Source organism: Aptenodytes forsteri, unplaced genomic scaffold, assembly GCF_000699145.1.
Source record: "Aptenodytes forsteri isolate BGI_AS27 unplaced genomic scaffold, ASM69914v1 Scaffold173, whole genome shotgun sequence".
Taxonomy (NCBI): domain Eukaryota; kingdom Metazoa; phylum Chordata; class Aves; order Sphenisciformes; family Spheniscidae; genus Aptenodytes; species Aptenodytes forsteri.
This window is the reverse complement of record NW_008794449.1, coordinates 3871101-3886046: the sequence shown is the minus strand read 5'-3', so window position 1 is coordinate 3886046 and position 14946 is coordinate 3871101. Positions and strand designations below refer to the sequence as shown.

The following is a 14946-nucleotide window of genomic DNA, read 5'->3' as shown; positions in this document are numbered from 1 at the left end:
TTTTTTTTTTTTTTTTTTTTTTTTTTTTTTTTTTTTTTTTTTTTTTTTTTTTTTTTTTTTTTTTTTTGTCTTTCATCGACAATCCCAGAAAACACAAGACTTGTAATAAAGATATTCTAAAAATATAAATTTCTGAGTTACTAAATCATGGATCTTAAATCAGGTTACCCATTATGAATTAAGATGTCCAAAATGGTGCTAAAACAGGGTGTGGGACACAAAAGTTGATCTCAGTGCCCACTGTAGCCAATATAATAATAAGCCACGTATACTTCATAGTATCTTCCATCAGAGTATGTCAAAGCATTTTCCAAGCATTCATCAAGCAAATATCGTAACACATCTTCAGAGCTGTGACGTATGGCTATTTCCATTTTCTAGATGAGAAATGAGACTGAGAGAAGTCACCTGGCATGGCAATGGCAATGTTGGAAAAAGAACGTTGATTTGCCTCTCCCTTCTGTGCTTTAAGCGGCAGTCAGCATCGTCTCCTCCCAAAGGCAGAAGTAGCTGGACTTCCCGGAGTACAAACTTGAAAATTTCATCTTATGAATATAAAATGTGCCCCAAAGCCACAAAATAAAGCCATTTTCCTCACAATGGGATGCCAATAGTGTGAAGAGAAGGAAGAAGCAGAATAGGAAGAAATGTTTTACAGCTCTCTTCTCCCTCTAGATATTTTTAAATTGCCTTTGGGTATTGATAGAATTTTTGCATCTTTCATTTATGGTGCAAATGGCCATCTGTTTCAACAGATTGTTTAAAAGAAACGGAGCTGTGGACAATCTGTCTCAGACTTTAGAGGTGAATGACTAACTTAATTTCATAATCAATTTCAACCAAATAAGATTTGCCTAATTTCCAGGCTGCTACCAGAATACTGTGGAATGTCTCTTCTTCATTAGATTAATTTAGAGATGAGAGAGGGACAGAAGAATGCCCCTCTAAATATGACAACATATTCTGCTTTACTTGAGTGCCACCCTCAGGAGCTGATGTGAAGTGGAGGTAAGCTTACCTGTCAAAGATTCTCTGGGGCTGCAGCACGCTATACATAACATGAGTCATATGATCTTTAGCAGCAACGACTTCTGGAGGAGGATCATACTTATTCACAGCAGCAACCTGTTTCCACGGTTTAGGGCCAAAAGAAAGACGAGCAGTGATGTAATTGTTTCCAGCTGCAATATGCTTCACAGATCACTATGAATACTGATGGCTTCATATTTATGAGGGTCAGTCTTGGTATTTGGGTTGTCTGTGAGCACTCCACTACATAAATCTTTTCAGGGGATTAAGCATAATTTGATAGATGGATGGAAGACAGCCAGACGTAGCTTACTATCTTTAATATATTCAACCTTTTACTAGAAAGAAAACAGGATGCCACATAAGATACAAAATAATTTTCCTTAGATTTTAATTATCCATTAATTTACACCCTCTCAGTGCTGGTGGAAGAATTCAGAGTATTCCATGAATGTAGTGCCTGTTTAGATTCACTAGCTGAGTAACAATGGCTGCTAAATAAATTTCTTCACTGAACAAAGCTTTTAGGTAAGCTTTGCATTTTTACGTACCACAGCTGCTCCAGAAATTCTGCAAATATATGTCTGGATTTAAAAGCAAAAGTCTCTGAATTTGTAGCCTATCTTGGGGGCTGAAACATGGGAGATTTGTCACACCCAAATGACTACAAAGCTACATTTGCATGCACAGTTTTTTATATTCTTTATTTAGAAAAATTCCAGAATGACATGATGTTTACATACCTTTTCTTCCACTGAAATCTTCTTGAGATCCAGTTCTGTTAGTTGGAGCAACGTGAAAATCACCAAGAGCCAATAATCCGTTTGTTCCTGAAGGACAGTTTCCACTTTGACATAAAGTACTTAACTTCATCAATCTAATATTTAATTTCAAACGGTTGAAATTAAATTGGCCTTAATACGTTGCAACACAAAAAGCTTTTTACCCTGAAGGATGTCAATACACTGTACAAATTGCCCCCCCCGCCCCCAAGCTTAGCTTCTGCAACAAAAGCTAATAGTTGTTCAAAAGTCTGCAATACATTGTTCAAAAGGTCAAGGTGGGAATTTAAAAATCACCACCATACCCACTAGAACACCAAGACAGACTGCTGGAGAACCAAAAGCATTATCTGTACTGGGATTATGTAATAAACTATGGTTAATACTTTTAACCTTAGTAGTACTGTAGGAACTTTAAAAGAGAATTTGCATTATAAATTCATCATCATATATGCTTTTAAGTCTGAGACAGTAAAAAAAAAATTAAAAATCTAATTAAAAAGCTGATGCTGACAAATTAATGAAGCTTCTTAGTTCTAAAACCAGTAAGGTCCTGTTAAAACAACTGAAATTCAGAGAGTCATCTTAAGGTGATTGTTGCATGTATAAGTTATTAAAACAGTAATTGAAAGGAATAGGATCAGACTTTGCTTAGGGGAAGGACATCTAAACAGAAAAAGGCTTTCAGATCACGGAGGACCAGGGGCAGCCTATTTTGGGTATTTTTTCATGCTAATTTCACGGTGTGCCACGACAGACCATTCTCACGAAAGCCAATACAAAACTGGCAATTTCAGAAGGGAGAAGTTAAACCCTTAACATTTTTCTTCTCTCTGACAATGGAAATCACTGTAAAATTCAATCATAATTTAGAAATCACAAAAGTCAGGATAGAATCGTCTTTGATCACTCAGGACAAATTACAAATGCAGAGTCAAAGTCAGAATTTCTGATATTTTGCAAATGTCATTGTTGTTGATAAAATGGATGTTTAATTCATTAATTGAGGAATATTACAGGAGCCATAAATGAGAACTGAGTAAATCCTAAAGAAGAAAAGAAGATACAGATTCCAGAGACACATGATTTTAAAAGGGGTACTATTAAGTTCCTTTGAGCTTTTCCCAGGAACAATCAAGTACAGACCTTCAAAGTAAACAAAAAGGGGATCTTTTCCCAAACAAAAATCACGGCATACTGTGAGTACAAACACTTAAATGGATTCACAAATGGAATTAATAAAATTCATGGATTTACTACATACGAAACACAATGATTCATATGCAGCTTTGGTTCAGACAAAGTTCCCAGACAAAGGTGGGTAACCGTGCCAGGGAAACCATCACTCATCATTTCTTGTACTCGTTGCCTGAAATGAGCTGGCCACTCTCAGAGATAGAAACTGTGGCTATATAGATTCTGGCGTGACCCAAAACAGCAGTTCTAGGTTCTTAGTTTTGGCTTCCTCTTTAGTACTTTCTTACCTGTACAGGATTTTTTAAAAGATTTAAAACTCTGAGGAGAGGCAGATCTTCAATACATTCAAGTTCACGCAGCTCTGCAATCTAATTAGTGACAGAAACAGAGCATAAATCAGCAGCAACAGAATCCATGATAACTATGGGGGAAAAAAGTACTTTAATCCCTGCTCTTAAAATCTGGACATAAAAAAAATTCATTATACTCACAAAATGGGTATACATGTTAACTGCATTCAATAAGGCACTTCTAGTCACAAAAGGCAGACAACTTCGATGTTAGCTGGAGAAACAGTATAATACAGACAGCAATTTCAAACCACCTGCGTTTTCCCAGTTCTTTCAAATGTCAAGCCCTAACACATTTAGCTTTTATGTGGCTGATGTGCTTAAGTGAGGCAATTCTGCAGTTATATTTGCACTTCAGTTGACTAGCAAAAAAATAATTCCTTCTAAGAAGAGTTTCTTTTCACTGGAGCTCAAGTTCATCCTACCTAACTTGCAGCACTTGACTGAAAAGCATCAGCATAGTTGTCCTTGGCTGTCTGTGTCCAGAGGGTGATGCATTCCGCTTAAGGTGTCATCTATCCACAAAAGAAACCTGGGTTGGCTGCACTCAGGCACATCAGGTAAGCATTAAAAGTTACGTGGGATTAATCAAAGTTTGTGTGCCCAAAGCAAAGTCACACTAGAGGCACTCACGCTAGACCCTGAGCGAACAGTTGTAAGGCTCTCAATTAAAACAAAATGGGTCAAATGGAATTCACATCGCCTCATTTTAGCCATCTGTTAAGTTAGCCCAAGTCAGTCGCTTAACCTCACTTTATAATCAGTGGAGAGGGATTAATCAAAGTTTGTGTGCCCAAAGCAGTGTCACACTAGAGGCACTCACGCTAGACCCTGAGCGAACAGTTGTAAGGCTCAATTAAAACAAAATGGGTCAAATGGAATTCACATCGCCTCATTTTAGCCATCTGTTAAGTTAGCCCAAGTCAGTCGCTTAACCTCACTTTATAATCAGTGGAGAGAGGCAGTTCCAGAGGTCATCTGATCCACAGTAGGCTGGGATGAACTGCCTTGTAAGGATACCTGTTTTTCCTCCACTGCTGAAAGACTGAACCTAGAAGACTTCAGATTCTATCCCTAACTTATACTCAGCTTATTTAAAGTGTCTAAAACCAAACCTCAACCATGGCCTACCCAATATTCATTTTGAGATAACAAGAAGCCCACCGCAGAACAGTTTTGACCGAGTAAAATGTCATTTGGGTGGATTTCCTAAATAAATCATAGAATGCCAACAGTCAACATTTGAAAATCACTGAACATGTATATGAGAGACATGGTTTGCAGATAAACCTGTGGTGTCCATTTTTGAAAAATCAAGCATTTAGGATCACTCTGGGTGATAGTGAGCTGAAGTAACTCAGATATTTCTGTGTTAATTAATTAAATTATCTTCAAATTATTCTTCAGAAGGAAATGTTCAAAAAATGGTGACTCATTAAACAGTTTCAATAACATCATTAAAAGAGGCAAATTTTGATGAGGTAAAATTAATAGCTTTTGCACGCCGTAAAGAACAGTGGAAACTATATGAGGCAATGGAAGTGGTGTTATTAATGCTAACAGCAACCACACTATTAGTTTCCTGTCTTGTGCAATTGATGTACCTTTAAATGTCAACCTGAACACAGTGTGAGAAAAAGAATTCATAGTGTCTTGAATTAAATCCTGTAAATTTATGTTGCAAGTGGGGAAAAATGACAGAAAATGTTCAATTCCTGGTTTATATTTTTATTTCTTATTTTCTTAGATTTTTTTTTCACATGCAGATCTGTCTGTGATGTCAGAATGATTCATGAATTGATGGTCTTTTCAGTTAAGGACCCTGGAAGCTCAATATCAAAAGTATTATGTATATATGGCTTGAGTTTCAAAATTCAAATACAAATGAGTTGGATTGTATCATTGTACTTCCAGTGAAAATTCTGCTGCATAACAAAAGCCACTTTATAACAGAGTACATGCAGTTCTGCCTTACAGGAAGTTTCCAGCTGAGAGCTCAGAAGAATCTGTGGTCATAAAATTGGGCTGAGAGATATTAGCAAACCCTCCTGAGGCCTGGCAGTTGAAAAGCTGTGATGTAAGTAAAGATCCTCAAGAATAATCAAGCTGAAAAAGCTGCATACTCATCCCTGTCTTATCCACCCAAGGGAGCACTGTTAGTTCTTTATGTACGTGAGCACTAAATACTACAGAAGTGATACCTACATGAAGATAAACCCATCTAGAGATATTAAATAAGACCTGAGGAGTACACTATCAAGCAACATGTGAAACAGTATTGCAGTAAAATACCAAAGGAAAAAATGTCAACTTTTCTAATATTCATTTCTTGCAGTGTTGTAAGATTTTTTGATTAAGCCTTAAAGGGATTGAATTTTAGAAAAAAAAAATTATGCGTTCTTAGAAAAAGCTGAGATCAATATTAAGTATGCTACCTGGTTATCCTCTAGGTTGATCATGTCTAGTAGATCATGTTCCTCCAAGCCTTCTAGACTAGTTATTTTATTGCTAGATAGGTCCAGCTTCTGTAGAGTTTTCAAGCTGTCCAACCCAGTTATCTTCTCAATCCGGTTAGAGCTCTAAAAGGAAATGAAAACATATAAACTGTTGATACAGTTCTACAGATGGAAAACAACATTCCTGAGGAAGAACAGAGTTAATTTTATTATTGAGAATCCTATTACAAATAGGCCTTTTATGCATTAGCCCCATCTTCATCTTCAGATGACATATTACAGCTTTCCATACTGCTCAAGGAAAAAGGAATCAGCCATCTTCTGATTAACTTTTCTTCAAATCACCTTGAATAGCAGCGAGAGACAACAGCAATAAAAAGAGCTCTAGCATTCTTTTGGAGCTGATACTGGCTAAAAGATACTCTTGTCACTATCCAACTCAAAATTTAGAAAATAGATATGCACATAAAATTATAGAATATATATACATAAATACATAGAATTTCCCTCTGTAATCATGGTTAAATTTACACTTATGATTACAGAATAAATAATGAAAATATTATGGCAGAACAATACAGTACTGTCTTCTTTGGACTACAGGCAGTCTATAAAAATATCTCTAGGATACACAAGTTCATCTGAATGCATACTAAATGAAGGCAGACTTTATCTACTGTCAGTGACAGCATGCACAGAAATGTTAAAAAAACCCAACAAACCCACGTTACTATAAGTTCATCTAGACTCTAACACAAGAAATGACCCAAGCTTTTGAGAACTCATAACCAACTACCATTGTTTTACATTCCTTCCAAACAAGGTACAAGATAAAAGACCTACATTTCTCCCCGGACACCAGATGGCTTCATTTCTCAGGGCCTCACAAATCATATACTCGTTTCTGCTACGAACTCCAAATAGGTACAACATGCTAGGTTCTGTACTCATCTTTGTCCCAGTGGCCACACATACCCAGATGGCCTCTCAGCACGATTCTTTCTGTATAACCTTGCAAGTTATATTTTTCCATCAGCATCACCTTGTGCTGAAAGCTTAGAAGCCTCATATTCTATTAATAAATATTTAGGAACTATCGAAATAAATAAGCCAGCTGACTCTAATGTTAATCCAGTTGTCTGTCCTTGACATTTTTCCTGACTTTTAAATGTTTAATTAGGTTATTAATAGCATGGAGGCTCCCTCTTCTCTTCCTGTTCTTCGTTAGACCTCTGTTTAATACGATACAGCTCAGAGCTCTAGTTGCAAAATGCTACGCAAGAGGTGCACATAAAATTCTATGAACAAAAGGGATTTGTGTAGAGATCCTTTTTTGCGAAGCATAAAATTCCTGAGAGTCCAGTTCATTAGAGCTACACTTCTCATTTTTTGCAAACATAAGCAGAATAAAGGCCTTTCAGTATAGCTAGGCAGTATTTACAGTTTTTGAAGCCTTTCTTCCAAACTTCAGACCTTACTACTCTTTCAACCTAAAAAGCTCAAGGGAAAAAGGAAAATAAAGCTGAATCAATGGGAAGAGAGGGGATCACTGCTGCCATGAAAAAAGAACTGCATTTTATTATAATTAGTAAAAGAAAATGCTATGCTAAATCTGTCTATTTACATAATTTCCACATAACTGTCTACTTTGCTAATTAAAAAAGACAAGCAGTTGTATAAATAATCATGTCAGCATGTAAGAACCAAAACTGAAGAACATGTTCATATTAATGAGGTTTAGCTGTTAACACAACCTCCAAAACATCTTACAGCACATATAATCATTACTAACAGAATTATTATTAGGCCTTTTAACAGATGAGGAAATCAGTGCACACAGTGGTTGAACGACTTACTGTAGTTCTCCCCGAAGAAAGCCTTTAGAGAAAAGATCTTCCTGTCAGCTTAGATTGGCAAAATCATGTCTAAAAGTTCTGAAATGAACTATAGGAGTATGACAATCTGAGTTAATCTTATCCACTAAAAATGAGACAAAATTCAGTTTTATTGCCACTAAGGCCGTAACTGGAAGCTACTGAAGGTATTATATATCTGAAATATAAGTATATTAAAAATACGTTACTGAACACTATTTGAATATATTATTCAAAACATACTACTGTCCACTTTTAAACGTGAATACCTTTCCTGAATATCAAAGCAGTAATAAGTACAAGGGCCAATCAGGCCTTGATGGGTACAGACCTTAGTTACTCTTTTCTATATCAATTACTACAGAACAGAAGAAAAATCTTTAAAATTTTAAAAGGATTGGAAAAGAATATTTCTATTCTTGATTAAGGAGTCATTCGCTTTACCTAAAATATTTATGTAGGTGCTTAAGACTAATGTAGCAAATACGAGCATATTTATATGTATAGTTTTTTGGTACTCATTTTTAAAATCCCATTAAATATTTTTAAAATTATTATTACAAAGTAAAACCTATTAAGAAGTAGCCTGTTGTATTTTATACCAACTGAATTGCATTAAAAATACTTTTTGCTTGTGTTTCTGCACAACTTCTATATTGATGGCTCTTAACCTATTAAGTATCTCGAAATGATTTAGAAGAAAGCATTGGTATTATTAAGGACACTTTACAAACATGGAACTGAGGAACACTGAGATAAATGCCTTCCCAAGACCTGTAAAAGAGCAAGATGCATGCCAACAAGCGTAGGCATTGACAGACAGAGGTGTCTATCTGGGCTAGTTATCCTTGGCTATCTTCATAACCAACAGAGAGAAACAGGCACTTCCAAGGCCTGATGCATCTTGTGTTAATGTAGGTGTCAGCAGCTGGATCAGAACAATGAAGTATTTTAAGTGTCCATTTCTCTCCACTGAATTTTGAGGCAGGAGAGAACAACTAGCTCACATGCAGTTGTCTACACTGCAGAAAACTGAAGCCAGATAAGATAAATCCCGCTAAAGCATCTAGAAATATAACCTAGAAATGTTGTATTTAAACAAATATACCCTAGATATCTTGATGGAAAGCTGGCAATATAAAGCTTCCAATCTCATTACAAGATCCTTAAAAAAATTAAACAAAGATCCTTTAATAACATATCAGATTTGCATACTAAACTTGACTTGGTTTCTAAAATGAATGCAGGCTTCTCAGTCCTCGCTTTTCCCTCTCCTGTCTCAGCTCACTGCTGTCATGAACACAACTTTATGAGGAAATGTACTTTTTAAAAAAAATCTTCACTGTTTGTATTGTGGGACTTGCACAGTAAGTAACTTCTTGCACATCACCTAAGTAACAACAAAACCTACGCAGAGCAAATGCAAAATATCTTTGGAGAAATTCAAAACCCAGCTGGACAGGCCCTGAGCAACCTCCACTGAAGATGGATCTGCTTTGGGCAGGAAGCTGGATCAGATGACCTTCACAGCTCCCTTTTAACCTATATCATTCTATGATCCTGTATTAATAAAAAAATGTGTCCAGTATTATACATATCTCTGAAAATTTGTTATGTAATTACCTTCACATTTATTAAGGCATTGATATATTGATAAAAGATAGACAGGCAAACAACTAGAATTACGTCTTTCTTACCAGATTGAGTATTCTGATAGGTAAATTCTCAAGGCCACTGATTGCAATGAGTCTGTTGTGTGACAAACTAAGATGAGTCAGACTGTGACACTTCTCCAGTCCTCTTATCTCCTCTATGTTATTAACTACACAGAGGTTTTTGCACTTAAGGAAAATAACTGAACACAAAACCTTAGCAATAATCAGTAGCTAAATTAGCCAAGGGAGCTGAATTTTATGGTAAGGGGAGCTGGACATCAAATGCTTCATGCTAAGTAGTTTAAAATCCTGGCTGCTCACACCCACCCCTTTCTGAAGCTTACTGCCTCCTTGTTTGACATAGCTTTTTGCGGGGCTGCAGGATAAGCGACACTGATCCAGCTAGAAACATCCTCTCCTCCTTTTTGGAGGAGCTTTTAACTCAGATAATTTCTGTGATCTGGTTTACAGTGCAGCCCTTCAAGCTGGCATAACCGGGCTAATGGCAAATCAAGAAAGTAGTGGAAATGGGGGAACAGGAGTGTGGGGAAGGAACTACTTTGCCAGCATCTTGCAAAACTATGCTGTAAATCTCTGGTCGTCTCATCAGATGCATATGCACAGGCTAAAACATAGGGGTCTTTATGCCTTTGACTTTTACTGGGCACCAGTCATGTGAGGTCAGCTGTAGAATACAGGCACGTGGCTGAGTCATCAGAGGAAGGCACGATCTTTTTATGTCTACGGAGTACTTAACATGGCTCCAAACTGACCTTGACCTTCAATCTTTATACACAAATTATCCAAGTAATAACAGGCGATAGTACTATATGGGGCTATTTCACTAATTTATACCTGTTCTATACTGGCCATCTGTACTGAAAGGGGAAAGTGTATTTTAAATTAACATTAATCTCAAAACCAGCAGTAAAAGTAGTTAGGATTCCTCTCAGCAAACTTCAGCATTAACATAACTACCCAGATTCCTTAAACAAAGCATGTTTCCTTTGACAACAAGCTATCTCAGATTGCTCTCTTACAATGGGATGAACTGCAGAGGTACCTGACTCTGTATCTCTCCACTGTACCGAAATCAGGTAACTCTGATCCAGGCATCTAATTGTTTGGTTAGGCAAGAAGAATTGCACTTGTATTGTAAGTGTCCAAGCTGGAACTAGTTACATAAAAAAACAAGAAATGTAACTGAAAAAAATAGCCAGAATATGCAGGACACAGAGAAATGCCTTTAGGCAATCACAGAATAAAACATTTTTCATTGACTTGAGAGAATGAACTCTGCCTGCAAAGAGGGGCAAGTGAATTTTCATTCACATTTCTAGTCTTACCAGGCAGCAGACCAATTATCAGGACTTTTTTTCTCTCAGTCTGAATGATATTGTAACCAAACAAAATGTAAGCTTAGCCAGGGCCAGCAGAATACTCTTTAATATCTGTGACCTAACTCTGTTTTTTCCTAACTGCATTCCTACCTAAGGACTTAATTGTACGCTACCTAAGTTCTACACTCACAGGCCTAGACGGGGAAGGAGAGGAGGAGAAATGAGCTGGTAAGCACAGATTTATCTTTTCATAGAACCTCACACTAGGCTGTCTTTGTTATTTAGAAAAGAAACCAAAACCATCCACAGGCACTGATATTTGACAGATATTCATTGATTTGCATGCAAAATGGGACTGCTTCTCTTTCAGCTGAGGAGGAAAAGTTTTGGCAAGGAAAAAATATTGTTTAAGCCATAAGCATCAATATGAGGCAGCAAATTGCTCAGCACTAAAAACTAATATGATCAGTTTTAGTCTTTTAATGACTCACTATAATGCTTTGTCAGATATTATTGCCCAAGCTGTCTCCCTTTCTGGTTTGGGCAGTTTCCTCCTTGAAAACTCACTTATCATCCTGTCAGGTGTGCTTGTGTCTGCACCTGTCAGAAGAAAGTTACAATGACCTTACCATTTGCATCATAATTCACTTAAATATGGTAAGAAATAGTTACTGTCAACAAGAAATGCATGCCAAACATTTCTGCTACTGTATGACATTTAATATAGTATTTTCATTTACGATTACAAAGAACAGCTTGTTTTGTCTGCCATGTCTTCGTCGAGGAGTGCTTGACATGGGTTAGGAACAGTGCCATTTTGCTATTCTAAATTCTGCACTTCTAAATTCTGCACTTCTAAATTCTGCACTCATTTTCTTCTATTTCAGAGGGTCCTGTTGCAACTGTACGCATGAAACAGTTTTTCTCCCCATTTCAATGGCATCTTCATTGACAAATGAAGAAATTGAAGATGGCACGCTGCTGCATTGAAACCAAATGAAAAATTACTGATTCAGATCCACAATACAAATCTCTTGATCTTTTTTCCTTTTCATTTTGCTGTATGGTTTTTGCTCTGTGATGGAAAATTAGAATTGCAAAGGGATGGTGTCTCAATGCCATTTTCTGACAAGAATCATGTCACCTGCACACCTTGTGAAACGTGTGAATAACGAAACCTGGACGCCCTGCAAATGCTTTATCTGCTCCTACATGAAAAAGGCATTGTATTAATATCGTTTGGTAATGGGCTACTTCGAGGACAAGAGACAGAGAAAAAACTGCAACAGCCTGCTGTCTTCTCCTTTTCAGAGAGCAGAAAATCAGGATGCAATTTATGAGGCAAAGAGGAAAGGTTCATGAGCCCTCAGGAAGCAATTGTAGGTAAGGCAGCATGTCAACATGAAACTCCAGAAGACCTTTCAGAAAAGCTAAGAGAATCTTTAGGGAGACTAAGAGTGCTATGGACAGCCTTGGAGAAGTAAGCAATGAAGAAACTTAATCTACAGGTTCATGTTTGTCTGATTTCTGCCAGAACAGTGTTTCTAATCCCACAAACTGGGTACCACAGTGAGAACGTGGAAGGTGCGTAGCAGAACACCTTCGCTCTGTGTACTTCCCTCAGCACACTCCAGGAAGTTTTCTCTCACTTAAAGATTCTATTCGTTGTCATTAAACAGCCTTGTCCTCCACAAAGCCTCTACAGTCCCTGCGTAATTAGCTATGTCTGAGATTAAACAACATGCAACTTTTTCAATTAAGGGAGCTTAGTGTTCCAAGCTGATTTCCTATTAACCTTTCTTATATAAAAATACTGGGATTATTTATTACCTCTGCCATGCAAAGACAGTGTGACATGTCAGTTTTTTGGTTTTACATGATGCAAAGTGGAGGTTTTTTTGTGTTCCTCTAGCAGGCTAATACCTTACATGTACACACAAACACCTTTAACACCAGGCATGCTTAAGTAAATTAAGATCAGTTTCACCACCAGAATTACAGTGTTTAATCTTGCTTCTAAAGACAAAACTGACGTGAAGGAAAAATACAAAGAAAACAGGTATCTGTTTGAAGCAAGCAGCTGTTCAGAAAGCAACCAAGCAACTTTTCTCCCATTCAAGTTTCCATAAAGGATACAATCCAGCAAGAGTTTAGTAAGTGACTGGTATGCCGACAAATCTTGCATTTTAGGTATTTGATTGTGTGAAAAATCTACTTCCTAAAGAAAAAAGGAGACAGAAAGTTACTTTTTTTTCTTCAGCACTTACAGCTGTCTTGTGAAACTAAACGGCTGTTACATTAAACTTGCGATCAAGGGTGTGGAAGAAATAAGAAGATAATTAATATTAATATTGGGACATAAACAAAAAGGGTCTTTCTTATGACACATAGAATTCACATTTTGGGAAATTCCAAAACTACACGTTCTTCCAACATTATCATTAATGGTCCTGTAATTATGCATACATATTAAAAAAACTAACAAAGAAGACAGAGAAATACATAAAGGACGTATTTCAAAACAACCTCCTGCTTTTTATAACCCAAAGTGGGCAACAAGAAAACAACAGCAAAGGGAAGACTAGCACACAGCTACACTTCAAGTACGTGTTTCACAATAACGACTGGCACCAGTCAATTTGAAAGGCAGGAACTGATCCCACTAAAGGTCTGATGAATTCGACAAACAAGGAAAAAATTCTGGCTATGTTTACCTCTGGCTAGAACAGTTAGCTGTACAATACACCTTCCCATGGCACGCCAGGGTTCAGAGTGTGAAAGAAAATTAAAGACTGAAACATGCAGTGTAAAATACCCAAACATTTGGAAAAGCGATTAAAATGTCAAATGAGGTAAGAAAGAAGAATAAGGCGGGCATAAAAATTCGCTTTTGCACATGTCCAAATACAATGTCTAAATTAGATTTAGAAAACCATTTTGAATTTAAACCTATAAAATGCATTTTTTGCAACTTACCTTGAGATTTCTAGGTGGTTTAAAAATGAAATATGTAGTCAATTCATTGTTGGAAGCATTCAGTTCTAGTAAGTGAGGCATGTGACTGATACAAGAAAGATCTAGTAACAAAACAAAATGTCAAATCCTGTACATGAATGCATAGGTAAATGCAGAGATCATCATGTCAAAATGTGATAATTATGTCCTATAGCAATCAAGAATCAATTTGTAGTTACACATTCAGAAAGCAATGTTTGAAATGCAGAAATCAGATATATTAACACCCTCTACTAGAAAAAAATATGGTTCTAAACCACGAGGAATAAATATTCAAGTTCTACATTAAATTTCCATTATGTCAACTGATTTGTCTATAAGCCAGAATATAGTTTGATATTCTAGCTACCTCTAGAATGACAGAGAGACTACCTCTGTCCTAAGTTATTAATTAGTGGAGAAAAGTATTTAGGCCACTACTGAAGACTAAATGACTAGTTGCTATGGAAAAGTCCCTGCTCTGTTCAGACCTAGCCTTCACAGACAAACTGTTAGTAAAATGAGCACAAAGAAGTGCTGCCTTACAAAAGTGCTGCTATTATTGGACTCCAGCACCTCAAGTGAAATGAACTTGAAAGAAATAATGCAACAGGCTGCCATCACAGCTTATTCCTTTTGCTGTTAAATTAAAAAATGAGTTGGGGAGTACAAGGGAGAGGGAAGGAGTAGAAGATGATGGAGTGTACCCCAGTGTCCATTTGTTACCTTCTAAATCCAGGATATAATTTTTTACATTTTGTCACCAATGGGAAACCTTGACAAAGGAAAGCCCAAGGCTGGCAAAACTGTACCAGACATAACTTTAAATATTATGACATCTGCACATGTAAAATCTCAACCTTAATCTTGTATTGACATGCTTGCTTGCTTTTCCGTATTTGGATAATAAACTGGACAATAATCTCCATGTTCCCACTGATAAGCATATGCTGGTACAGCTGTCTGAACGGTCCATACATCATTCTCAAGAAGATCTAGCCATTGCCTCAGCCTGTAGAGCTGGAGCAGTTACGCCATTAAAATGTAGACCAGGCTTTGTGATAATAAAGCTATATGGTACAGTGCATTTCTCATCTTAAATGATTTCACAACCCAAGAATTTACTAGTGTATTTACTACATACCATTAATTTTATTATATGAAAGTTCCAGCTTTTGTAGGTGAACGTATCTGGAGAGAATGTTAATGTCACTTAACTCACGACCCTGGAAAAAAAAAGCAGATACTTTAATAACTAGCTGTATAACC

The 14946-nt window shown here is 36.8% G+C and overlaps 1 protein-coding gene across 1 annotated transcript in view; it reads right to left on the bottom strand.

Moving 5' to 3' along the window:
* The window catches only part of LRGUK (leucine rich repeats and guanylate kinase domain containing), a 52479-nt gene extending 38739 nt beyond the window's left edge, over nt 1-13740 (bottom strand). The window contains 7 exon segments of the mRNA XM_019474898.1: nt 1019-1125; nt 1773-1859; nt 3296-3376; nt 5794-5937; nt 9386-9510; nt 12820-12901; nt 13660-13740. Coding sequence (XP_019330443.1) covers nt 1019-1125; nt 1773-1859; nt 3296-3376; nt 5794-5937; nt 9386-9510; nt 12820-12901; nt 13660-13740 — 707 coding nt within the window.
* Nucleotides 13741-14946: the final 1206 nt, after the last annotated feature.